The sequence below is a fragment of the Ips typographus genome, linkage group LG4, assembly GCF_016097725.1.
Source record: "Ips typographus isolate SLU linkage group LG4, UJ_Ityp_2.0, whole genome shotgun sequence".
NCBI lineage: Eukaryota > Metazoa > Arthropoda > Insecta > Coleoptera > Curculionidae > Ips > Ips typographus.
The window spans coordinates 9,621,080-9,646,931 of NC_138425.1; the positions used below are offsets into that span (position 1 = coordinate 9,621,080).

The following is a 25,852-nucleotide window of genomic DNA, read 5'->3' on the forward strand; positions in this document are numbered from 1 at the left end:
TGTTGGACCAATCTCATTGGCTTGTTTCCTTATACTGTGTGGTCGGTGTTGTCAAACGTTACAACAACGTCTTCATGGAGTTAAGCTGATGAGAATGCTTGCATGATGCAACAAAAATTACAGTACCATTTCATAAGTTTTACGACGGTCAAATCAGTCTTTAATAATTGTTGCACAACTGTTCTATGGGCTTTTTTAGTGAATAACACCCTAGATTATTATTTAAATATCACTTTAGATTTGATAGCAGCAAAGCTGAGTAGGCTCCTTATCACAATATCTCAATCAGAACTACATTTATACAGTGTAATTATTATATTATGATGCATGTATTTCTTTTTGACTGAGAGGTATTTGTGAAGTTGTGATGTTGAAAACTTGCTTTATGATTGCCACCTATTCAGTCAGTTACAGACCATCCTGTCAATAGATGGATAGAATGGGCCTGTCCCACAATTTTTTTTTATTTCATAACTACAAAGACGGATTGAAAATATTATACCCGTATTTTTTTGTTTTCAAAAATATTAAGTCTAAATAGAAAAAAAAATGATGATAAAAACTACATTAATCTCATGTTTAAAACGCCCGCCGCCGGTGACGTACTACACTATCAACCAATCAGCGACAAGAAGTGAAACAGATGGCGTGCAACAGCCAATAAAATCGCCCAGAATTACGTACGTCACATGCGCGCCAAAACAGATCTTTTAAATTTAATGGACAAATTCAAACTAATGTAGGAACATTTACGACCATAATTTTTTCTTCAAGAATATGAAAAATTAGTTTTTTTGATCCTATTCTTTCGATTCCAGTCATTAAAACAAAAATTTATGATATGTGGGATAGGCCCATTAAAACTAAAGAGTAAATCACAATGACTGAGTAATGACAAACTTAATACTTGTGCTTTGATTTTATCATAGCTAAGTAGGTATTCAAAGCAGGTTTTTATTCAAAACTTCCTAATACCACCTGTCAGGACTAACAGTCATATGAAGTTGATTTTATGCTAAAGTAGTACAATTATCTGCTTTTGGATTAGAAGCTATTCGTTTGCTATAAAATAGACTTCATATCACTCAGTCGAATTTTATATATACATTTACCGTTAAAATGTGCAATTTGACAATGACTTTAATGATACTAAACATGACATATGATGGCGTAGTGAAATTTTGGTTTTCCATAATTATAATGATTGTGCCGTAGCAGCTGTCAGATCGTTATTTTGTTTTTTCTTTTAATTGACATGTTCCTGTCAACTTCATATCCATTTACTTTTTTTGGCACAAAGTCACCGAGAAAAAATGTTCTGTTTTTTGTTCTGATTTTTTTTTGGTTTTTTTAAAGAATGATAATATATTATTTTACATTTTATTCAGAAAGCAGGGTTGTTTTCTTGGACTGTAATAAAACCAGACACCATACACTTAACTAGTTATTTGTTGCTTTTTTCATATTGCTAGTAACAACTTAATAAAAACCTAACTAAGTGGGGTCTGGTTTTAAAAGTGCCATTTTCTAATTAGACATCTTTCTGCCTTGTGAATTTCCTTATTTTTTGAAACTGTCTGTTAATTATTTGTTTTTGTGTGGTTTTAAACGGTGGTTTGGGATGTGTGCTCTAGATTTAGACAGCTTCTAATTTATCATACACCTGCTTTACGAGTTACATGAATAATCAGTTCACCAGTAGTATTAGATAACGTAACCTTACTTTTAACGCTGTCGTTTCATTCCATAACGTTTCACATGGACTCTAACTCTAATAATAATAATAATTGTTGTTTATTTTTTTAACCTTTAATTAAACCTGTTGTAATGAACGTTTCCAAATTTATGATACATTTTTGAAATGTTTTAAGGATTGCATCTTAATAACTCTGTTTTGGGAGTTTCATACCCTTTTTCTGAACGGATGATTGGTCGGAAATAAACAGCTCTAAATAGTCACGTTACATGTGAAGACCAAACAGGTAATTACTACTTAATAATGATAGAGCAGTGGAACATAGGAAGGAGAGGCGTTTAACATCAATAGTTTAAAAGACCTACTTGAGAAACATAATAAAGCAGTTATTTCGGTACATTGATGTTTATAGGAAGAACAATCTTTTTATTGACTGTGTTCAATTTCAACTATTTAAAGAATTATAGGATGAACTTTGTTCTATGACAACTATTGACTGTCTAAGACCAAGAAGATTCTGAGTACAACAATTTTGAAACGAGTCACTCTCGTACTTTAAAGAGATGTTGGTGTTTGAGAAGATCATCATCTACAATCTGCTCAGAAGAAGCAGAGCACATTTTATCATCACAACTGTGTAATATAAGAGATTTCAACGGCAACGTTTAGGTAGTTTTTTAACAATTTACTAGATTTGCATGTACAAAAGTTTATAACTTTATGAAGTATCTGGTAGCAGCATGATGGTGATCCATCTCATCGAGAAGCGCTACGTAGGTAAACAAAAATGGTGTAAATATGGCCGCCACGATTTCACGACTTAAATCGTTCGTATTTCTATTTATGGGGTGATCTGAAACTGATTGTGTACTATAAAGAGACAATAATTGTTGGATAAAATTTTGGTGAAAAGTATTATTGGATTCAACCATGTTTTTTTTTTAAATAATTGAAATTGGACACGTCTATAAGCGAAAAAAATGTTTTAGTAGGTGCTTGTCAGGACTCATATTTTATATTAATGCAGTACAGTGAAAAGCACTTTTACTTTTCAGTTCTCTGTGCAATCTTATAGCGTGTAGGTTCGTTGGAGTTTCAAAATATTTAAATCAAGAAAATTTATGGCAACTCTTTTACACAACCTGCAGTGACACCTACATACAGAAGAAATTAACGTCATCTTTTACTTCTCAGGTTAATGTAGGTGTTTTTATTGTCTGGACTGAAAAACCAAAGTTATTTTATAGTTGAGGACAACTTGTTGTTTAATTTATAAATTTTTTGATGTTTCAATGTCTAGTTAGGTAAAAATTTGCTTTTTACATTCCTTTAGAGATATGACAATGCCAGAAGTAAGGTTTGTCGTCGTTCATTATACATTTCAGAATATATAAGTCATTGGTAGCATCATTTATTAAAATAAAGCAGTATTAATTTATTGCTTGAGCAATTCTAGATCAGAACGCACATCTCCAACCGTTGGTTTAAACCCGAGCTCGGCTTTTCTGTTGCTGGAATATACCTGATCTCTAAAAATGTCTATTATATGTTGATGTAATTTGCCTTGTTAATAGCGATATTTGACTAACGACTTGATGAAATTAAACCAGTATTTTTATGAAGAATGTCACTTTCGTTAACGATTAGCTCGGTTTTGATGGAACTATTATTGTAATCCATGTATTTTTTTAATGCACAGCTCGGCGCGTCTTCTGTTATGTTTTTTGGTTAGATAGTGTCATATGTTCCTTTAGGATTAGGTTGGATATTACTCTGTGATTTTCGATGTTTCTACGGTCTAAAATGACGTTATTATTTTGACATTATTGTTTATTTTATTGACAAAAGAAAGCCCCTAGAAGTCTAATGTGCAAACTGTTTTAGTTCGTTAATTGTTTAATGGGTTGCAAACTAGGTTATGCTGGTGTAAAAGCTCAAAGGTGACTTATTAATTTCAGTTTGCTCGCTAAGGTTTAGTGAACCTTTAAAGAATAGTAATTTTTTCTATATAAAAGAAATACGCAGCACATTTTTTCGCCAAGGCAAAATCGATTTGAAGGACTATCTTTAATTAAAATCATCATTTTGCTTCGTGATACAATAAATTAGCCCAGCATGAGATCAAAAAGTCTTTAGTTTGTTTTATATGTATAAGCTTTTTTTTGTAACGTTGGTTTTTAAACAACTGTAACCATAATAGTGGAATCCATTTTTTTGGATTATAGTGATACAGATTGGTTTTGTAAACTGGTGAATTGATTACATTTCTGTGAAAGTTGTGTTATTAAACATCATGTATATGGAAGCTTTTACAACAGTGTAACATAGTGAAACCACCCTGAGTTGAGTCAAATTAAAGTCGTATTATTATGAGCGTGAGTGCGGAATGAGGCTTCTAGACAGAGGCATGTCTAATGTCTAACGTCATCATGTCATTGCACGAGTTTGAAGAGCTGTTTATAATGCATGTCTTGTCTGTCTCTGCATGCAGGGGTTCGGTTTTGTAACATTCGCAAATAGTGCTGATGCGGAGCGCGCACGAGACCGACTACACGGCACCGTGGTTGAGGGAAGAAAAATAGAGGTGTGCATGACAAATATAGCTCTACGTGTAGCACTGGCCTGTCCCGTCCCTCCCCGGTAAAACAAGGTCAAAACCCCCGTGTGGCTGGCTTGCTAGCTTTAGTGACTAACCGGTAGCACCAAAATCCCCGCTTCACACGTGTTGTTTTGACGTTCTTTTGCCGCACACACTTGTCAGTTTTTTATCTCAAGTCAGATTTTGTACTCTCTTTTTGTCGAAAAAACAAAAAACCTAAAGTAAGTCACTTTCGCTATCGGCGCTCCAATCTCTGTCCGTTGTCTTTAGACCATTTAATGGGTTACGCGGATGACGCGACAGTTGTAGTTCCGATCCCCTTCTCCCCCCCGCTCACGGGCCGCCGCGGAGGTAAGTGGATAAGGCCAGAGGGGCGCCGCCAGAGCCCCCGGCTCGGGCGGGGGTCCTGACGACGCCCCATGCCACAATTACTGCCCCCAAATTTACAGACGACATTGAACTCTTCAATAACCCCCACAGCTATCAAGTTATATTTGGTTTACGCTTGTTTATAACATTCCAAAATATTTGATGAATATAGTTACTTGACAGCTGTTAAAGAAAGTTGAAAGTTCATTGACGAGCTGTTAATAGTTATAGTATATTATTATAATATAAGTGACCAAGATTCCCATTTCACTCAACTGTTAAGTAAAGAACAAATAATAAATTCTTTAGTTTTATAAAGGATCATCAATGGTATGTTAAACATACAGGGTTTTTCAATGAAAAGTAGCCACCCTGAATATCTTCCAAAATAATTTCTCTGTTAAAAAATGCTAAGACACGTCAACAAAGATTGCAAGGGGAACATCTTTTTACGTAGGATTTGAATTTCTGCCATCAGCCCCTTTGCCGCCATAGCCACCCCCACTAAGTTTTCAAATGGCACCATACCCTGTGTGGCACATCGTTGGAAAGGGTATTTCATAAGGAATTAATATTGCACTATTTTATTTGTACATTTGCTTTGAATTGAGACCAAAAAAAATAAAAAATACGTTTTGTGTTTATTTGTTGTTAACTGCAGAAATAATAGCAAATGGCGGTTACCATTTAATTAATGGCTCAAAATAACCTCCGTTAACTTCCATACAATAATACAAGCGACTTTGGAAGAGTTCGCGAACATTTGTGAGGACTTGCGGTGTCAGTTGTCGGCATTCATGTATTATTATCTGCCTAAGGTCTGCAATATTGGTCGGCTGTGTTGGATGGACTTTAGATTTTAAATGCCCCCATAGAAAAAAGTCCAACGGAGTGAGGTCGGGTGATCTCGCAGGCCATTCCATGGGACCACGTCTACCAATCCATCTTTCAGGAAATCGATTGTTCAGATATTCTCGAACGGGAAATGAATAGTGTGGAGGTGCACCGTCTTGGTGGAAAATTAGTTAATTTTCAAATAAATTTTCATCATTTTCTAGTAGCTCTGTTATGGTCGGATCAACAGTGGTGTCAAGAAGCTCAAGATAAGTAGCGCCATTTAAATTACCGTCAATAAAAAACGGACCAACGATGTGGTCTCCTAAAATACCTGCCCAAACATTAAGTTTTTCTGGATATTGGGTATGGGTTTCCCTAAACCAATGTGGATTCGTGTCTGACCAATACCTACAGTTATGCCTGTTCACTTCTCCATTCAAAAAAAAACATACACTCATCACTGAAGCAAATATTGTACAAGTTCACGTTGTTTGTCAGATTAGTAGACATAATTTCACAAAATTGTAGTCTTCTATCATAGTCATCTTCGTTTAATTCCTGAACCAATTTTACCTTGTATGGAAGAAAATTGTGTTTTTTTTTAAATCTCCATACATTGCTTGTCGAAACACCCGATGCATGGGAAATTTGATTTAAAGACTGATTATTATCCATTGCAACGTGTCCCAAAACAGCAACTTCAATTGGTTCATTAATAATTTGTCTTTCAGGTTGATGTTTTTTGTTTGTCACTGAACCAGTTTCCATGAATTTTTGCATCAACTTTAAGACATACTGATGACCAATTAATTTATGTGGATGCTGGTGCACAGTCGTTATGTTTGAAATAAAAACGTACAATTTCTATTCTTTCGGCAGTCGTGTAAACCATATTGACAATGTTCCTTCAAAACGAACTTACAAGTTGACCGACTGAGGCAAAAACATGGAATGGAAAACAGGTATTCGGTAGTGTTATCAGCAGTTTGACCAAAATAACAAAAAAATGTTTTTATTTTTTTTGGTCTCAATTCAAAGAAAATGTACAAAAAAAATAGTGCAATTAATTCCTTATAAAATACCCTTTCCAACGATGTGCCACACAGGGTATGGTGCCATTTGAAAACTTAGTGGGGGTGGCTATGGCGGCAAAGGGGCTGATGGCAGAAATTCAAATCCTACGTAAAAAGATGTCCCCCTTGCAATCTTTGTTGACGTGTCTTAGCATTTTTTAACAGAGAAATTATTTTGCAAGATATTCAGGGTGGCTACTTTTCATTGAAATACCCTGTATAATAACTAACCTACTAGCTATTTCCATAAAGTTGCAGGTATGTACTAAATTATTACTATAACGATCACTTTCTTTCATGAAACTTTTGCTTAAATAAAGTGCTGCAATATTTCAGGCTTGTAGTTAAACATTCAACCTGTTATCGACAATTCCTAGATCTAGAAGAAGCACCTAGAAAATGGGCAGATGGATTCATATTCTACTGTATACAAAGTGAAGTAAAGTCAAATCTGTCGATCTAGAGCAAATTCAGTTGATATAACGGCTTTATGTGCTATAGGATGGTCTTCTGGGAACTTCACCAAGAACCCTTCTAACCTATTGATAATAATTAATTAATTTCACTTAAAAAAGCAAACGAAAGATAATACTCATCAAAATGTACGATGTTAACATTGTGATGAAACTGATTGGCACTGCATTTAATTGCAGGTAAATGATAGTCCATTACTTCACTCAATACAGGTTTGGATGCATTAACACATTTCTGTAATCAAATATAAACAGGACACTACTATCGATTTTATCTGACCTATTTGAATTCATTTCTGAAATATTTAAATATTTAGTGACCCAAACAATAAAGATGTTTTATTAATAAGTAATCTTCTGACGTTATTATATCAATAATCCATGGTAAATATTGTTAAAGATGTTATTATTAAAAATAAGTATTTTCATAGGTTTGACTGTAACTTAATCAAACTTTGTAAGTCCATGTAAATTTGGAACTGAACATACATAATCCACCAGAAACGGAATGTTGGTCACTTAATTCGCCCGGATTAGGTAACATTCTGAAAATCTGTGTCCATATATATGAACAATTTTTCGCCTCGTCGAGCTTTAAAATAAAATTTAATGGCTTAAATAACCCAGATTTCGATTTAAACGATTTTTTCCGTACATTACAACTTACTGATTCACGTTTACAGCTCTCACAGTTTATAGTGTGTAATTTTTTAGAATGTTACTTAACGTTTATTAATATTTTTTTAATTAAACCAACCTATGTGATACTCATAGAATATTTCAGTTTAACGTTAGTAAAGGTTGATGGTTGTTTTTTAAAAGTATTACACTCCGGGTTGAAAACGAGTTTAATGCTCACTGTAACTGTAAATCAAAATCAGGCAAATTCAATTCTCTTACTTTTTATGGCGTGACCGAATTTAAATTTTTTCTGAGGCTTCGAGAAACAGACACACAAATAACCGAATCGCGTTGTAATTCTATGAAAGAATATTTATTCTCTGTTTATTATTAGCTGGCGCCGTTTCAAAAGTCATATACACGATGAGTACTACTGGCGAAAGCACGTAATTAATCTTTTTGAAGTGAGATAGAAGTTTTGGATTTTTTTGCCTGATTTTGATACGGTTCTTAATAATTGTAATTTATTTAAGATGTTAATTACATTTCTGGCAAAAGTCTGCCGTGACGTGGGCTTTTGCCAGGGTCTAATGTAAGCACTTGTTTTCTGTCTTCGATATGTAAACTGCTGGAAAAACTGGCATTTAACGGATGATTAATTACGGTGTTGCAAAACAAGTGGTCACATTAGATTGCAGTGTCACAGTTATTGACGGATTTTTTTTAATGGTTTAGGTGAACAACGCTACAGCTAGAGTACAAACCAAAAAACCCCCAGCACTCCCTACAGGTAATTACTAAACTTTTAGTTTTAAAATACTTTCCCATTTATTAGATTTTAAAGTCCACCCACTCGTTTTACGTTCCGGAAATTTGAAATGTGATGTGCACCTATTAATGATAGAGAAAATTCTGACAGGGCATTTACACATGATGAATAAGTATGAATATACAGGATGGTCTTCTATTAAGCTTTAGCAAACTAACATAATTTCTACAACCGGACGTCAATGTATGTAAATTCATTATCAAAGTGTCATTACAGGAAATTTTTAACTTATTTTCATTAGAAATTTAAAATAAATTTGCCAGTCTTTCTGGCGTTTACACATTGCATTCAGTCTATCACAGTCATTCATTTTGACATCACGGATGCAGAATAACTAGTTTATTTATTGTTCTATCTTTAGCATGGATGTTTAATATTTATCTAAGAAAATTACCTGTCATCGAACCCGGGGATTGTCGATAATTTGGAAATGTAACAATAACGACGTAGTGCGTAGAAAAAGCAGTTAGTATTTACTGACCGTTAAGTGCTTGTGGTGAGTTTTTGTAGTCAGGGCAAACAGTCATTAAAATGTTAAGGGGTGTGCTTACAGAGAAATAATATACTTTTTTGTTTATTTGTGTGTCTAAATAAACAATGTAAGTGCTAGTCATTCTGGGCACAAGTAGGGCGCCTAATCTACAGGGATTTTCCTGTTCTCTCTTTAAATTAAGTGGGGAATGGGGTTAGCCCAATGTTGCTTTTTAAATAAATTTTGTTAAAAAACAACAACAAATTTCAGTTCCTGTGATCCAATGGCCACCCGATGCGGCGGCGCTCAGAGCAGGCGTGGCGGCTATTCAACGAGGAAGGGCGGCACGAGCTTATCCAGCAGCAGCCGCAGCTGCAGCTGCAGCTTTTGCACGTCCACCATTAGCGGGAGCTTTGGGGTACACTCCCGTGTTGAACACACTTCCAGTAGACGGAGGAGTTTACTACGATCCGTTTTTAGCTGCGCACGCAGCTGACCCCAACTATGCTAGTCGCCTACAGGTAAGACACGTTAGGGTATGTGGCGACATCTATATGTGCGCTAGCAATGTCAACAGTGTCACTATCATGCTCCATAGAAGACATTGTAAATATAGATCTACATGTCATTAGCTTTTGAATTTGAACAAATGTCAAATTTCATTTATAGAGATCTATATTTATAATGCTACTATGGTTAAGTCATACTTTCATGGCGTATTCGATTGGCAAGTTCAGTGCAAAACTAATGTATCTGCATCCTGCTCTATCAAATGTCATTGAAACAGTCTAGCAATACACTTTTGCATTAAACATGCCAATCGAAAACGCCATCAGTGTACATACAGTCACTAATCCATTACGTTTTTTTTTTTTAAATCTCGTACTATTAAAAAACCTTAAGACGTCAGGCCTGCAACAATTTATATTTTTGCCAAAATGTTATAACAAATGATAATCTGTAGTAAACGGTACTAATGAGACCCTTGCACGTCATCAGCGAGCTTGATGTTTTCAAAATGCATTCGTCTTGCTAAGCGATCTGTTGTGGGCTCTCTCTTTCTCACACACAGTTATTGAAGGGACGCAGATATGATAAAAATGTGACCTGTGACCTTCTCAATCTCGATTTTGAACGAGTTGTGTGCATTGTTGTCAGATTGCAACTGTGCACAGTTTGCTGTTTTAGTTGTGTTTAAAAACTGCTTTTAAACAAAAAAAGTTCTAGCAATTATCAAGGGGTTTTGGGAATAGAAGTAGCATAAATAAAAGAACGTGAAGATATTATTAGGAAATCCAAAAATCAGAGGATAATAAACCATGAAAACAGTACAATACAGAAAAGTGATAAACTAGAAAATGTATTGGAAAAGGCTGACATAATTTTGAGCATTTTATGTAATAAGATTACCTAATACATTTTTTGCTCAAAAAAGGTATTAAAATCTGTCTGTTAACAAACTGTCCCAATTTCTGCATAGGAAATATGAAACTACAATATGTGTATTTCTGTGTTAATGATAAAGACAATTCTGGCAACATCGGTCTTATTAGTGCCGTTTACTATAGTCCTTAAAATTTGCCAACAGTAAGAACAGTAGAAAAATGACTAATACCATACAAGATGGCTCTGAGGAAGAATATTTTTTTGGTAGAAAAAAAAGATCTTTTAATACCGTTTAATTTATATTTTACTGTCTGCTGTTTTACTGTTAGTAATCAATGTCGAAATTATCATCTACAATAATGAATTTTGGAGTTATTATTAATTTAATCATTCATTTTCCTTTTAATAGATAATAGTTCAATGTGTTACCTCTCTGTATCTGATATTTGTGTTATCATTCTGTACAAATTTCTTAGCAGTCAATGAAACAACTCCAATAAGAGTGTTGGAGTTTTTTTTACTTGATTGCCACTTTTCTTCTAAATGTTAGATGTGCATAGCTCTACCTCTCAATGTACATATTTTCCTGTAACTACACGATGTTTTGTGTGTATGCTACTCGTTAATAATTAAGTTTTATAGCTGTCAACATTCTTAAAAAAAAAATCAATCAACGTTAATTACACCGCAACACCACACACACTTGTCCTTGTATAAGTGCGTATTTAAATGTGTCGCAAAAATTTGTAAAATATCATGTAAGCGCAACCATAATGAAACTTAATTGGTCAGAACATGCAATCAAATATATAAGCTAGATTTAAAAAACTTATGACAGTGAGTCATAACAATCTGCAGTACTTCTACTCATGTCTTCTTCAAAGACAAAATTAATATACAACAAGCAGGCACTCTCACAACATTTTGAATCCAATTTCTGATAAATAAAATAGCAGTTGCACAGTTACACACAGGGCACTGATTGAAAAGACTGCACAACAGAAAAGGGTACTTTTCTGAAATAAAATGCCATTTTCCCTCGACTCTTCAAATGCAATACCACTGTGTCTAGATGGCGCTTTAGATGTGCATGGCTCTGCATGGCCTGTATTGTTTTAGGCGGCGGCAGCAGCCGCAGCGGCAGCCCCCTTACTAAAAACGCCCCTGTCGACTGCCCCGCAGGCCAGTTACGCAGCGGCCGCAACGTATACGGCAGTAGCGGCGCGGTACGGAGCAGCAGCGGCCGCAGCCGCACAGCCTGTAGCCGCAGGGTATGCAGCAGCCGTTGGATATGGGCGGGACTACGCCACAGATCCGTATCTAGGACATGGTATCGGACCGATGGCCGGCTACGGGGTATGTAGTCTTAAATAGTATAATTATTACTCCTCATAACTCCATATTACAAAAAATGTAACTCTCTGTAGGATAATTTAATTAATCCATACTCTTCTGTGAAAAGCATCTTGATATATTTTTGTTTTTATGAAGAATTAATTTGTGGAAAAATCTATTCAGCTTCAGAGCCATTAAAAGACAAAAACATCTCTATTTCAGACTAAGGAGAACGAAGAAGAAGATGATTTTCAGGAACTGCTTCGGAAATTGTTTGATTCTTGTTTAACTTACCAAGATTAACCAATAGGTATCCCACCTTTCCTAGTATCTTTTCCTTCATCACTTTATGCTTTTGAGTTACTTGAATTTATTCTTAACTTCCGGAAAACGTTAAGTTTTTAGTAAAATAAATTCATGTAGTTGAAACTCCTTAAACGACACTACCAATTTTTCGTCATAAAAATGTTGTATTAAGGAGTTTCTTGAGCTATCCTTTCTTGAAGTTACACTAGTACTATAAAACGTTTTTCTATTTCAGGCAGCTGTTTATCGTAGTGGTTACAACCGATTTGCACCCTACTAAACATATCCGCAACTCCGTTAAGGCCTACGACTACAGAACAAATCATCAAAATACTCAATGCTACCGTTCTCATCCTTTTGTTTGTTTTGTGTTACGACAGAATGCACATAAGGAGCACAAACTGGAGCCAAAGAGCTGTACTCACATTAATCTAAGCCCTTGTGATAGCTCACTTAACCCAGCTCTCTGATTTTCTTGATCTATTTTTATTTGTAGACGTTTCCATTGGCTTAATGAAAAATTTGCATCACGGTTTTTTTGTCTTTTATACATTTCTGACATGGATAAGGCGCGCATATACAAACACTGTCAAAAAATTTACCATTATTTTTTAGTTTCGTTTACTTTTATGTTTTGCTTTAGTTTTTAGTTTTTATCAAACCAAACTAGGATTTTAGTTATGTTTTTCACAGTTTTATCATAAACACTTATCGACTGGTATACGTTATTGTTTAAAATATCGAATTAACTACCAATATTAGGTTGGAACAATGGCCCATAAATCTCGTTATTGTAGAGATCTTTTGATGTACAATTATTAACGTTTAATTTAAATTGACCGATTTTTTTTTTGTATAGTAGGTGATAAGTCTAATGGAAACAGTTATTCCATGATTTATTGTTAAGTCAACATCATATTTTGATACTCTCTCCCAAGTAAGTTTTAGGCAAGCTCATTATGCCTACGTAACATATCGAGGACGTTAATCTCTCTATAATTTGTGTGTATGTAAGATATACCTTTCAGTTACTCTTCCTATCTGTTTAGGACGTATTTTCATCACTGTAAGCTCTCTAATCTTGTGATTTTTTTTATTCGTTATTAGTTAAGAAATACTCATCAACATGTGCCACGAATCTCATTTATTTTATTCTTTAGAAGCGAGGAAAGACCGTGAAAACTTTGTGGAAATTTCTAAACCATGAATTATAAGTTTCTCTAGTCCGTCTGTAAATAGTTTTACATCCGTACACGTACATACAGTAATCAGTTTATTTTTTAAAGTTTACATAAAACTGGAAATGCGTAAAGTTGGCTCAAATTCCATGTAGTGTAGTAATCGTTTGTAGACTTTGTTTTTTAACAACTCATAGTTTTTTTGAACGTAATTACGCATTTCCTGTCTATAAATAAATTCAACACGATAATTAATGCGCATAATTTGAGAGAAACAAACTCAAGCACAATTTATTGTAATGGTTCATTCGACTCGAATATTTTAGACTTGTTTTAAATAATCATTGTTTCGATATTGATATCTTGAATAAACGCATCATGATGATTGCGTATGTCAGGTTAATAAAGTTATTATAGCCAAGCTATGCAGTGTATCTTTTTTCTTCCTTCTAATTACCTGTTTTGTTTTTTTCTGCTTCGCATTTGCCATTTGTCAAGTTGTATTGGAAGCCCTGTACAGAACGCTGAAACTTTTTCCAAAATGCATTTTAACTGCTTAAGATTTTAAAGTGGTTCATTAGCTACTGCGAACCGAGTTTCAGCTTTATTGAATATCCAGGAATAGTTTTATTACCAATACAGAAATCTTGACACGTAAAATTTTTAATCAGTACGCCCTTGAAAGTAGAGAAATTTTGGTTAGGTAGTACCGCTCTTAAATTTTCTGTAAGGAAAAAATAGAAATTTTGATTATATAGTACCACTCTTGAAATAATTTTTGGTTACGTAGTATGACCCGCAATTTTTTTTATAAAGAAAAAATAGTTATATAGTGCCACCCTTAAAAGTAAAGAAATTTTTATTACGTGGTATCACTCTCCAAGAGAAACAATTTTAGGGTACGTAGTGCCCCTCTCAAATTTTCTATAAACAAAAAATAGTTAGGTGGTGTCACCCTTGAAAGTAAAGAAATTTTTATTACGTGGTCCCACTTTCCAGGAGAAAAAAATTTTTAGTTACGTAATGCCTCTCTCTCATTTTTTGTAAACAAAAAATAGTTACGTGGTGTCACCCTTAAAAAGTAAAGAAATTTTTATTACTTGGTATCACTCGCCAAGAGAAAATTTTTGGTTGTTTAGTGCCACTCTTAAATTTTCTGTAAACAAAAAATTGTTAGGTGGTGGCACTCCTCAAAGTAAAGAAATTTTTATTACATGGTACCACTCTCCGAGAAAAACAATTTTAGGTTACGTAGTGCCACTCTCAAATTTTTTGTAAACAAAAAGTAGTTAGGTGGTGCCACTCTTCAAAGTAAAGAAATTTTTATTACGTGGTACCACTCTCCGAGGGAAACAATTTTAGATTACGTAGTGCCACTCTCAAATTTTCTGTAAACAAAAAATAGTTAGGTGGTGCCACTCTTCAAAGTAAAGAAATTTTTATTACGTGGTAGCACTCTCCAAAAGAACCATCAGTTTAACTTGGCACATGAAATTTGTAAACAGAGCATTCACCATGTGTCAAGATTTCTGCATTTTTACAACCGGCAACTCATTATACAGGCAATTGTAAGGTGAGTTGCCTTTTCTTTAACTGCAACCCGTTATACGCATAGCTGCATATTTGGTTGCCACTCTTAAGATCAGCAACTCATTATTCAAGGAATTGTATGTTTGGTTGCCTATACAAAAGAAAACAAACTCTCACAAGTAAATACAAGATTGTAATTATTACAGAATAATACATCCATAGTACATCTGAGGTATTTAATAAACAAAATCTGATATAAACGACTGCACTTTTATGTCTCCAGGAAACCTCATCTCCTAAACAATTTCAATTAAGACAAATAAAAATATAAACAAATTACATGCTATTTCATATGATGAAAGGAAAGCTTATTCAGCAGCTTTGACAAGTGCTTCTGACACTTCAATAGCAATTTCAGCTTCTGCTTTGGCCTGATGACATTAAAAAAATTTAGTAACTTTAGAGAAATGATGTACAAACATACCTGTTCATTGGCTGCAGAAGACAACTGACTCTGAGCTTTACTGAGGAGGTCCCTTGCAGCAGAAGCATCAATGTTTTCTACTGGATGGGCTTCTTCTGCCAAAATCTTTGCAATAAATCAAAAATTACTAGAAATAAAAATCCAATAACATGGTAAATTTACTTGAACAGAAGAATCCTCATTGATGGTAACTGTGCCACTGGAAACAAAGATTTTCTTTACTGCACCTTCATTTTCATATACAGACACTACACCAGGTTTTAGCACAGCTAAGGTGGGTACATGTTTGGGAAGAATACCAAAGCTGCCAGAGAACGAGGGCACATCTACTTGTTTTACACTCTTTGCATCATAGAAAACCTAGAATTAAAATAGTTCTGCTCTAAATGGTAAAGTTACAACACAGACAGGGTGTAACCTAGATTCACTTGTCATTATCCAATTTAAGATTTCTACTAAATACTTTTAATAAACTAGGACTTTGGTTAAAACTACCTATCTGAAGTTGTTTTATTTAAAAGTAGTAAGGCGAAAACATACTTGATTTCCAGAGGCAAATGTAAAACTCATCTCTTCAGCATACCCTCTCTTGATTGTGGTATTTAAGGCCCTGCTGGTCAACAAGCGGGATACTGATCTCATTGCGGCCATTTCGTCTAAAAGTTTGTCAAAGTTTCAATAAGTAAAATCGAAATCTCCCTGTTACATAATTGTACAGAGGTTAGATAAGTGACTACTGGACTTTACTTATTTAAAACCACACACAATGCTAGGTTAATACTTACACTTTTGGGTATGTTTTTAAAGATCAGAACAAGTAAACCACGAAAATGGGGCTCGAAAAATGATTTTTATCTTGCCCTAAGCCGAAATCCTCAACTTTTTGACAGGAAAAATCAACAAGTGAGGTTATATTAAACACTAAACGTCGGTCTTCTTTAAAATTAAATTTGACATATACCAAATACATTATAGGTTATATACCGTTAGTTTTCTTCGTAAAAGGTGGCCGATAAAAAATATTAGTCGAAATTTCAGAATGCGCATGCGCCGCGCCAATGTCGTATCTTTAACATTTTTCTGACATGTAATATCGAACAGCACGTAATAATTTTAATAGATTTTATTATTAAATAAATGTTTTTTCTTAATACTATAGGATAATTAATACTAAACTATTCATGAAAGTATGAATCCTGTAACCTTCAAGTTAGAATTGAACTACAATATTGTAGGAAAATAGGGAACAAACGCAACTATTGGCAACACCGATAAAAAATATCATTCATTGGTAGGTACCGTAGCACGTGATGCACAGCACACTAGAGTCAGAGGTAACTGCGCATGCGCAGTATCGATAATTCAATCAATCTCCCAATTCACAGCCTACTAGAGGCCGCCTTTTCAAAGAACGGTCGATATAGAATATTGTCTGTATATACTCGTAATCTTCTTTAACAGAAGAGGTGCGACCTCTCGTGGTAGACCTCAGAACTATTCTTTAATACATAGACTTGTTTCTTGCTTAGCACTGGGTTTATCATTTATTGGTATTTTTTTTTAACAGACTATAAGTTAAATCCTGTAAAATAAAGAAACGAAAACTTTAGTTTCGGCAATAACCAAATTACTTTTTCTTAACAAACTATTTTTTAAAGCCTCTCTTTCTGTAAAGCTATTTTTTAGCTTAGTCCGTTAAGTCGGACAATTAGTCTTGTGGCACGATTATCATTTAACTTGATCGTATTACATAAGAAGGTAATTGCGTCACGTTCACTATCGTCATCGTCATCAATTACGAAAGCCGCATCAAGCTGTAGCTCATGTCCTGGATTCAAACTTGGACAACCGTTTTTTAATGGCTGCTTAATATCAAATGGATATCGATTTACTCCTACTTTTGGACAATCTAGATGAAAAAAAAAACATACGAAATGTTAACATATAAATTTGAAAGAAATTATATATATTATATATTAGCTTTCATTAGCATATTTTTAAATTTTTTTAGATTACCTAACTAATACATTACCTTTTCCAAACTTAAGTCTGCTGTTTACGCTAGGAAATTCTATACAGTTTTCCTGAAGTACCATTTTTCGTGGATGGCACGGAGCTGAAGAACATATGAAATTTTACTAAGCATATAATACATATTTACTGTAATGAGCTGCTAATATTATATTAAAACGATTTCAACTGACCACATTGCCCGGATCGTTTAAATAACCTTATACACAGTAAACAGAGCGAATGTAACGTCACGCTGACGTAGTTTGACAGATGGACACATTATAGTTTTGTCAAATGACGTCATCATGACGTGACATTCGCTCCTGGTCACTCCATACAACCTATAACTGTTTCCTACTTACTTTCTGAAAGGGTTTGTTCTTCAATTTTATCCCACACTACTGTCGTGTCTTGGTTGCTAATTCCAGTAGTATCTATAAGCAGAAACACTACATTAAAGACAGAAAAAACATCTAGAAATCACAAAAATTAAAAACAGGGTGTTACCAAATAAGTGCCACAAGAGTAAACTGTAGATGCTTAATTCGACAATTTATGTATTTAGTGTACATTATGAGAACTGCATATATACAGGGTGTTCCTAAACTAGAGCTTAAAGAACTCTTTACACAATTTCAAAAAAAGTTCTACATATAAATTAAAAACTTACCAGTTTCGTGGTTTAAATACAGCGTAGGAACAGCATTCGGTTTGTAGGCAGTTCCATTAACCAAATCTTCGCGTCCAAAATGCCTTGTACAAATATGACCAAAGAACATATTTATTTCCCGGGAACTGACGGAAGGTTTGTTTAAAACAGCTTTCGCAAATGACTCTTTTTGTGGTAACTGCTGTGGGACAGTTAGAAGTGTACCATTGCTTGCATCGACTTTACAATTTTTTACGCAACATTTGGCAATCGGCTTACTGGCCGCAGAAGGAACAGATATTTGCGATTTTTTCTGTTGTGGTTCAAGTAGTTTTAAATTTTCTTGTTGCGTGTCCTTACCAGAATCCGGTATTCTTGATTTTTGCAATTTTGTTACTTTAGAATCTTCAGAATCGTTTTTGGGAATAGGAGGTAGTCTTGTCACCCTTAACTTCCTAACCCAAAGCGAATTGTCCAAGTGTGCATTTTCGTCTTTGTATAACCAATGCCCTTGAGGAACACTGTCCATTTTTAGTTTTTTGCAAGAATTGAATTGGTCAGGCGTAAAATGTTTACCGCATACAAAGTAGTTGTTCAGGTGTGTAGTAATATTAGCATGAATTCCAGCTGCTTCTTTCCATTGGTTATTTCTAAAAAGTTTATCAGATATGGTGATATAGCTCGAAATTCAATCATACTTTTTATAAAATTTTAAATTGGTACTCTACAAAATTCGTTCTCTTTTGTTCTCTACGACCAACAACAACAAAACACTTTCACAGTAGTTCTAGAGGCTTTTTCTCTAGGCTTTTGGCGGTTTAAAACAATTCTTGCAAAGTTTAGGACACTTGAAGAAGCTCCTGGCAATTATTACAAGGTTTACAGCAGTATTTAGCAAGATCGGACACATTCACTGTAGTTTTAGAAGCTTCTGGCAGTTTACAACATGTCTTGAAAGGTTTAGGACATTTGTAGAGGCATCTGGCAATTATTACATGCTTTACAGTAGTATTTAGAAAGCTCACGGTAGTTCTAGAGGCTTCTGGCAGTTTAAAACAATTATTACAAGGTTTGCAGTAGTATTTTTAGAGAGTTCTGACCCATTTTCTGTAATTTTAGAGGCATTTGGCAAGTTTAAAACAATTCTTGCAAGGTTTAGGACATTTGTAGAGGCCTCAGGCAATTATTAGAAAGCTTACAGTAGTATTTACTGTAGTAGTATATACTGACACTTTTACAGTAGTTCTAGAGGCTTCTGGCAGTTTAAAACAATTACTACAAGGTTTACAGTATTATTTAGCACGCTCGGACACATTCACTGTACTTTTAGAAGCTTTTGGCAGTTTAAAACATGTTTTGAAAGGTTTAGGACATTTGTAGAGGCATCTGGCAATTATTACATGCTTTACAGTAGTATTTAGAAAGCTCACGGTAGTTCTAGAGGCTTCTGGCAGTTTAAAACAATTATTACAAGGTTTGCAGTAGTATTTTTAGAGAGTTCTGACCCATTTTCTGTAATTTTAGAGGCATCTGGCAAGTTTAAAACAATTCTTGCAAGGTTTAGGACATTTGTAGAGGCCTCAGGCAATTATTAGAAAGCTTACAGTAGTATTTACTGTAGTAGTATATACTGACACTTTTACAGTAGTTCTAGAGGCTTCTGGCAGTTTAAAACAATTACTACAAGGTTTACAGTATTATTTAGCGCGCTCGGACACATTCACTGTACTTTTAGAAGCTTTTGGCAGTTTAAAACATGTTTTGAAAGGTTTAGGACATTTGTAGAGGCATCTGGCAATTATTACAAGCTTTACAGTAGTATTTAGAAAGCTCACGGTAGTTCTAGAGGCTTCTGGCAGTTTAAAACAATTATTACAAGGTTTACAGTAGTATTTTTAGAGAGTTCTGAACCATTTTCTGTAATTTTAGAGGCATCTGGCAAGTTTAAAACAATTCTTGCAAGGTTTAGGACATTTGTAGAGGCCTCAGGCAATTATTAAAAAGCTTACAGTAGTATTTACTGTAGTAGTATATACTGACACTTTTACAGTAATTCTAGAGGCTTCTGGCAGTTAGAAGACAATTCTTAGGTTTGTTCCAACCGGTAGTAATATTACTGTAATTTTATTGTCAGTAAGAGCTGAGTGAACTAAAACCGTAAAATCACTTTTGAAAACTAATAAACTGGTTGGAAAGTTTTCTGAACTATTTATTGGTATTAAAAGGATAGTAGTGAAGGAATTTTTTGTCACATGACCTATATTTTACAATTTTTGCATGGTCACGTGATTATTTTGGCCTAGTGCCGCCATGCCTTTACAGTGTTTTCAATGTTTACGCTGCTAACATTGCATTCCCAAAATCAGCTGACATTTATTTTACAATTTGTACTTTTATTTTTTTTATTAGCCCTTACCACTGTCAAAATTTTTCTTTGGTCACGTGCCTGTTGTTGACCAGTGCCACTTTGCCTTTACAATGTTGCCAGCTCAAGCATTTTTATTCAGGTAACCCATATTTTACCGTTTCAGCTTTTCCAGTTGTTAAATTTGATTTAGCGAATTTTTACAGTTGAAACTACATATTTATGGTCACGTGTCTGTTTTTAACTGTAGTGCCTGTACAGTGTTGCTAACTCAAAAATCACCATTTTTAGGTTGATTGACTTGTATTTTACAATTTTTTTCCTTCAAAACTGCTTAACTTTGATTTTGAACATTTCTGTAAGTCAGACTACCTTTTTATGGTCACATGACTGTTTTGATTAGTGTCACTAGGTCCATACCGTGATGCCAAGTCAAACATTACATTTACAAAATCACGTGGCGTGTATTTTACCATTAAAACTTTTATCACTGTCTAAATTTCATTTAGCAAATTTATTTTAATTTTTTTTATTTTCGCAGCTCAAACTACCTTTTTATGGTCACGTGACAGTTTTTGACTAGCGTCACTTTGTCTTTAGAATGTGGCCAGCTATTTTTTGAATTTTGATTATCAAAATAACCTAACACTGCGACAATGCCATTGGTGTTTGGTGTTCCTGTTCTGTGTTGCATTTTTATATTTTATCTTGAAACAAAGATATACCAAACAATTCTGTAGGACAAACTGTCGATAATCAAAAAATCAGTACTTTGCAGCTGGTTGGAACAGCGTCTTAGAAATGCGCATGCCTGTCAGTAGTATTACTAGATATTACTCTCAGTTTACCTCTTGAAAGACTTATTGCCCTTGTAGTAGTATTTAGGGTGCGTTGACACTTATTACATTACTCTTTAAGAAAAACTACCAAATTTTAGTGTTTCGATTTCTCACGCATATTTGGAAGTCTTAATCATCAAACGTAATAATTAAAATGAAAATACTTACAATTGAGAATCTGTGGGAAACTTAAACTTCTTAACCCTCGTATCAAATTTGATGTGAGTGGCACAATTAATAAAAGCACAGTATTCCCTCCAAGGCAAATAATGCTTTATAGTAGGCGTCTTTACATGTTGTACCTTGTGTGGTACTTTCTTTAAAATACTTTGCAGTTTAATTGGTCCAGCTAAGAGTGGAAGTTGATCAATCACGCTAGAAACGCCATACTCGAGTAGTTTGAGTTTCTTTTTATTTGGTTCCAGGTACTGCAATATGTATAGGTGGTGTTCCGGACACAATCCTGAAGAAGTTGTCAGGAACTTTTGCACCTTGTTCTTATCTTGCTGGAGTATAAGCTCACGGAACGAGAGTTCAAGCCATTTCATTGCTCTGAAATAATATTGTCTCAAATTCGACTTTCTATATTGCTTCAGAGCACCAAAATGCGCACAAAATACACATTAAAAGCATTCATCAGCACAAACAAATGATCGTACTCTTTATCTTCCCCAGGAAATGGTACAAAAGTTGAATCTTGTTTCAGGCGACCACACAAAAGAAAAGCACATAAATTCTCTGGATCCACTCCAAGTTTGTTGGCTCGTAAATTTTCCAGCATTTCAAGACCTAAAATCAATATAAAACATTAACTAAATATGCAAGAAATTCTAAATTACATATTTTTTATAAACTAAATTTAACAAACTTTTAAAGATATGTACTTTAGAATACTTACTAGGCAGATTTTTCGATGGTACTAAACTAAATATATTAGAATCATTGACTACTTCAAAATGCTCCTCGCAAACTCGGTAAGTTAAAATTTTGTGATGACTGTAATCTTTTAAATGAGGTAAATACTCTAACCACAAAGTACATTTCCGCCAAACTGGTATCGAATACATATTTGAGGTATTTCGGTGATGATTCACACACCCAGCTATTATGCAACCACTGCAAACTGGATATAAAGAAGGGACAACATGTTTCTTTAGAACCTTAAAAGATAAAAATATTTTGTTTTCATAAATTTAAAACATTTGTTTAATAAGTATGCAATAAATAATTACAATATAAAACTAAGAAATTTACCCCAATTTTCCCATTTTTAGGTATTTCTTCAAAGTCTTCAGTTATAAAATGTCGCTCGCACAACACCTTTCCTGGTTCAACCGAGAACGGGTTAGAAGATCGGTTTTCCTCGGTTTTTAACAGGCATATTTGCCAAATAAGTTCTAATTTTGAAATGCTGGGAACGCGGAAAAATTTTCTACCCAAACATTCAGGTACCAAACACTTAAGGCCTGTAAGAAAAGTAACATAAAATGACTCTAAGTAAGCATTAGAGTGTATTGTATACTTGTTGCATTTAAATCAGCAGCTTCAGAAGATGATGGTTGGATGGCACTGGAAGATGTTGGAGTCTGCTCCGTCAAATCAATTACAGTTGAGTTTAATGGTAACGGTGGATCTACTTTCTTCAACTCATTTTTTTTAGAAATAGGCTTTAAATTTTTTGCTTGATTTACTAATGTGGTTGAATTGAAACCATTCTGGTTTGTGGCCATGTCAACTTTTTTATTTAAATCTGCAAGAACACCTCCTGGGACTTGATTGATTTGAAGTTTTTTTGCTTGACTGCTTAAAATAGGAGCTTCACTGGAATTCTGAGATACTCCAGTAATATTGCTGTGTGCAGGGGACTTGACTACACGTATCATTTTAGCAGTCATATTTCGGTTAGATGTGTTTATTTGTGAATTGTCAGTAGCTGATAAGTTTGCATTTTGGTTTGGTACAGTCTTGATCAATTTAATGCTACTTTGGGATTCAAGCTTTACTACTTTAGTTGGGATTTTCTCTAAATGTGATTCTCCAGGGTCTAATTTTCTTTTCGCCCCTGTCGTTTTTGTATTATCATTTTGTTCAACAACTTTTTTCATATGCAAAGTTGTGTTCTCAATAACATCCATTGACTTAGCAATATCCAGTTTAAAAATGATTGGGTTTTCAGAGCTATTTCCTACATTCCCATCTGACCTATTTAAACTTTTCAATACTTCTTCTTGATCAACTCTAACGGCATCATATTTCTTTGTATTCAAGAATGGAGTAGGCACTTTTTTTAATATTAAAGGCATGTTCTGTTCAACTGATGTCTTAATAAGACTCTTTTGTAACATTTCATTATCAGACCTTTTGTCAATATTGGATACTTTGGCCACAAGGTTATCCAGTTTGGGTTTGGCAACTATTAAACAAAATTGATAAGAGTAAAATTAGGAATACATATTTTTTTATCAGAAAGTTTATAAATTACTACTTAACTTACTATAAATACTTACTTACTAAGTAAATAAAAACTGTTAATTTTCCTTTAAAAACCAAATTTAAATAGTTTTTTGGAAACACATAATTCTCCGTTGAACTATTCAACTTTTTTTTATTTTTTTGTTGAACTGAACTTGACATCAAGTAGAATAGTACATATTAAAATAACTTACCAAAATCAACGTCTTCATCATCACTTAGCTTCTCAGTTTTTATGGTGTAACAATGCTCATCCTGAATTTGAGAATTGTGGATGTGTGTGGATAAGGTATCTGGAAGAAACAGAGAAAACAATGTGTATAATGCCACATAGCAAAACCACACAATAGAAGAAGTGGTTTGAATATACAGGGGACAGGGTGTCCAAAAAAACTGGAATATTGCAAATATGTTAAAAACTACTGATTTTTTTCAAAGTTTGCTTATACAAGAGTTATAGTAAATATCAGACATCAGTACACCCTCAAGTAGGTACAATATACATCAATAAGTCCTCTTGCCATCCCTTTTTGTGTAATAGTCATTACATGCTTGTTGAAAATATACTATTAATTACAGTAAGATAATTATGTTAATAGTCAATAACAAGCTAATGAGATAGCTTATTATATACTTATTAACTATCAAAATATCAAAATCTAGACAATTGCTTGCTTACCTAAAATTGTGGGAACAGCATTTTTCAAAAGCTTCCTCTTGCTAATATACTTTTCATCAAAGTGGAGACTGCATATTTTAACGTGGGAAGTTATGAAATTAATGTCATTTGGAATCATAACCCCACTGGTGACACAAAAATTTACCCATTTTTTTCTTAATTCAGGATCCTTTGGAAATCTGAAAAGAGGAGTATACATACAAAGTGTCTAAATTGGGTAGTATAGCATACTCCCACTTTTTACTCACTAAATTAACACCTTTTTATTGATTGAGTTGCATGTAAAAACAAAGGTTAGGAGTAAACACACAGTCATCTCCACATTAAATTTTTTTAGTCTTGAGAAAACGTTTTTAAAAATGCCCTACATATTTCAAAAGGCTTTCTAAAGACCATTTATTGTGGATACAACCTGTTACTGCTAAACCCTTACTTTTTATTGAACTTTTAAAACCATATGCCTATCTATTTATTTAGTGTCAATGTTGAGGGCGAATAAACCATAGCATTTTCTAGATAATAGACAATGATGATGATAATGAAGTTTGTTTGACTTCTCATATTACTCAAAAGGGGCATAGACAACAATATTAGTATTGTAATAATTATTATTCAAAACCATTTTTACAGAAGTGTTTGCAAAACACCTACTTCTATACTCTGCTCCTCTTTCTGCTACCTACCCCTATCTTATAACTTCTGTGGTAATTTGAGCCACAAGGTAAAATGCTGTGGACTGGATTGAAGATTTGATCAATTGACAAAAAATAAAAATTAGAGTAAAATGCATATTTAAGACCAGTTGTCAAAAAGAAGATGCAAGTACTTGCACAGTACAACACCAAACATCAGAAATCAGAACTCTGCTCTTCTCTTATACAGCTCAAAGGCAAAAAGCAAAAATAATTAATAATGCACTGTAGATTATGTGAATTGAGTAGCAAAGAATAGACCTTACACTCTCTTTTCTACTTCGACAGTGAATTTTTAGTTGTTAATTTCCACATTTTTACAAACATGCACAGTTGCATGTTTGTAAAAATGCATGCATGTAGTTGCTTGCTATTCCAAAGGCAGGTTAACAGAAAGCCATAGTTTTGGTGTATTAATGTATTATTATAGGTAGTTTAATGCAATTTAAGTCCCTTACCGGTAAAACTGAGTGTTTTCATGAGCTTGACTCTGGTTACAATCACAAATAATGCAAACAGTATATTTTGATTTGTCACTCTTGTTACTGCTAGTAGTACTGCTGGCCATTTTTGCTCATAAAACTAAACCTAAACTAGAATAAGCGAAACTATAAAACAATACAAAATCAACTGCAGAATTTCAAAAAAAACTCAAAATTTATAGATTTTGAAACTACTTTGAGAACAATGTTTTTAATGTTTGTTTACAGTTTACACTGGTGGTTTATGTGTTGGCGAAAAAATAAGGTTATAGAACTTGATTGATGAAATTGAATGAAAGCCTAAATTTGTGGTTCAATTCTAGCTTGAAGGTTACAGGATTATTATTTTTAATATATTCCATTTTTTGCGAGTTTATAAATTATACTTTATACTTTATATTACAAAACTCGATAAATTCGAGCAAAAATTGATTATATTAATATCTATTATTGTCCGTCTCTTTTTGTCTCAG

The 25,852-nt window shown here is 34.0% G+C and overlaps 3 protein-coding genes across 6 annotated transcripts in view; 1 reads left to right on the forward strand and 2 right to left on the reverse strand.

Annotated features, from left to right (window-relative positions):
• The window catches only part of Rbfox1 (RNA-binding Fox protein 1), a 31,665-nt gene extending 18,070 nt beyond the window's left edge, over positions 1–13,595 (forward strand). For 3 of the 4 annotated variants that reach the window (XM_081978655.1, XM_081978658.1, XM_081978657.1), the window contains exons 5-9: positions 4,188–4,280; positions 8,404–8,458; positions 9,240–9,490; positions 11,475–11,711; positions 12,232–13,595. In XM_081978655.1, the coding sequence (XP_081834781.1) occupies positions 4,188–4,280; positions 8,404–8,458; positions 9,240–9,490; positions 11,475–11,711; positions 12,232–12,276 (681 nt within the window). In that variant the 3' untranslated portion in view covers positions 12,277–13,595. The remainder of the gene's footprint in view (positions 1–4,187; positions 4,281–8,403; positions 8,459–9,239; positions 9,491–11,474; positions 11,712–12,231) is intronic. The other variant, XM_081978659.1, reaches the window with a different exon arrangement.
• Positions 13,596–14,926: 1,331 nt separating this feature from the next.
• On the reverse strand, positions 14,927–16,134 carry ATPsyndelta (ATP synthase, delta subunit). The gene is made up of 5 exons (XM_081977310.1): positions 15,974–16,134; positions 15,729–15,844; positions 15,351–15,548; positions 15,189–15,293; positions 14,927–15,135 (listed from the first exon to the last, which is right to left on the reverse strand). The coding sequence occupies exons 2-5, from the start codon at positions 15,837–15,839 to the stop codon at positions 15,073–15,075; spliced, it is 477 nt and encodes a 158-aa protein (XP_081833436.1). The 5' UTR covers positions 15,840–15,844; positions 15,974–16,134; the 3' UTR covers positions 14,927–15,072.
• Positions 16,135–16,702: 568 nt separating this feature from the next.
• On the reverse strand, positions 16,703–25,827 carry LOC145727623 (uncharacterized). Its single transcript, XM_081977308.1, has 12 exons — positions 25,356–25,827; positions 24,206–24,384; positions 23,721–23,819; positions 22,577–23,467; positions 22,309–22,520; positions 21,953–22,214; positions 21,714–21,843; positions 21,223–21,606; positions 17,872–18,500; positions 17,564–17,635; positions 17,221–17,304; positions 16,703–17,097 (listed from the first exon to the last, which is right to left on the reverse strand). The coding sequence occupies exons 1-12, from the start codon at positions 25,463–25,465 to the stop codon at positions 16,871–16,873; spliced, it is 3,279 nt and encodes a 1,092-aa protein (XP_081833434.1). The 5' UTR covers positions 25,466–25,827; the 3' UTR covers positions 16,703–16,870.
• Between the last annotated feature and the right edge of the window lie 25 nt (positions 25,828–25,852).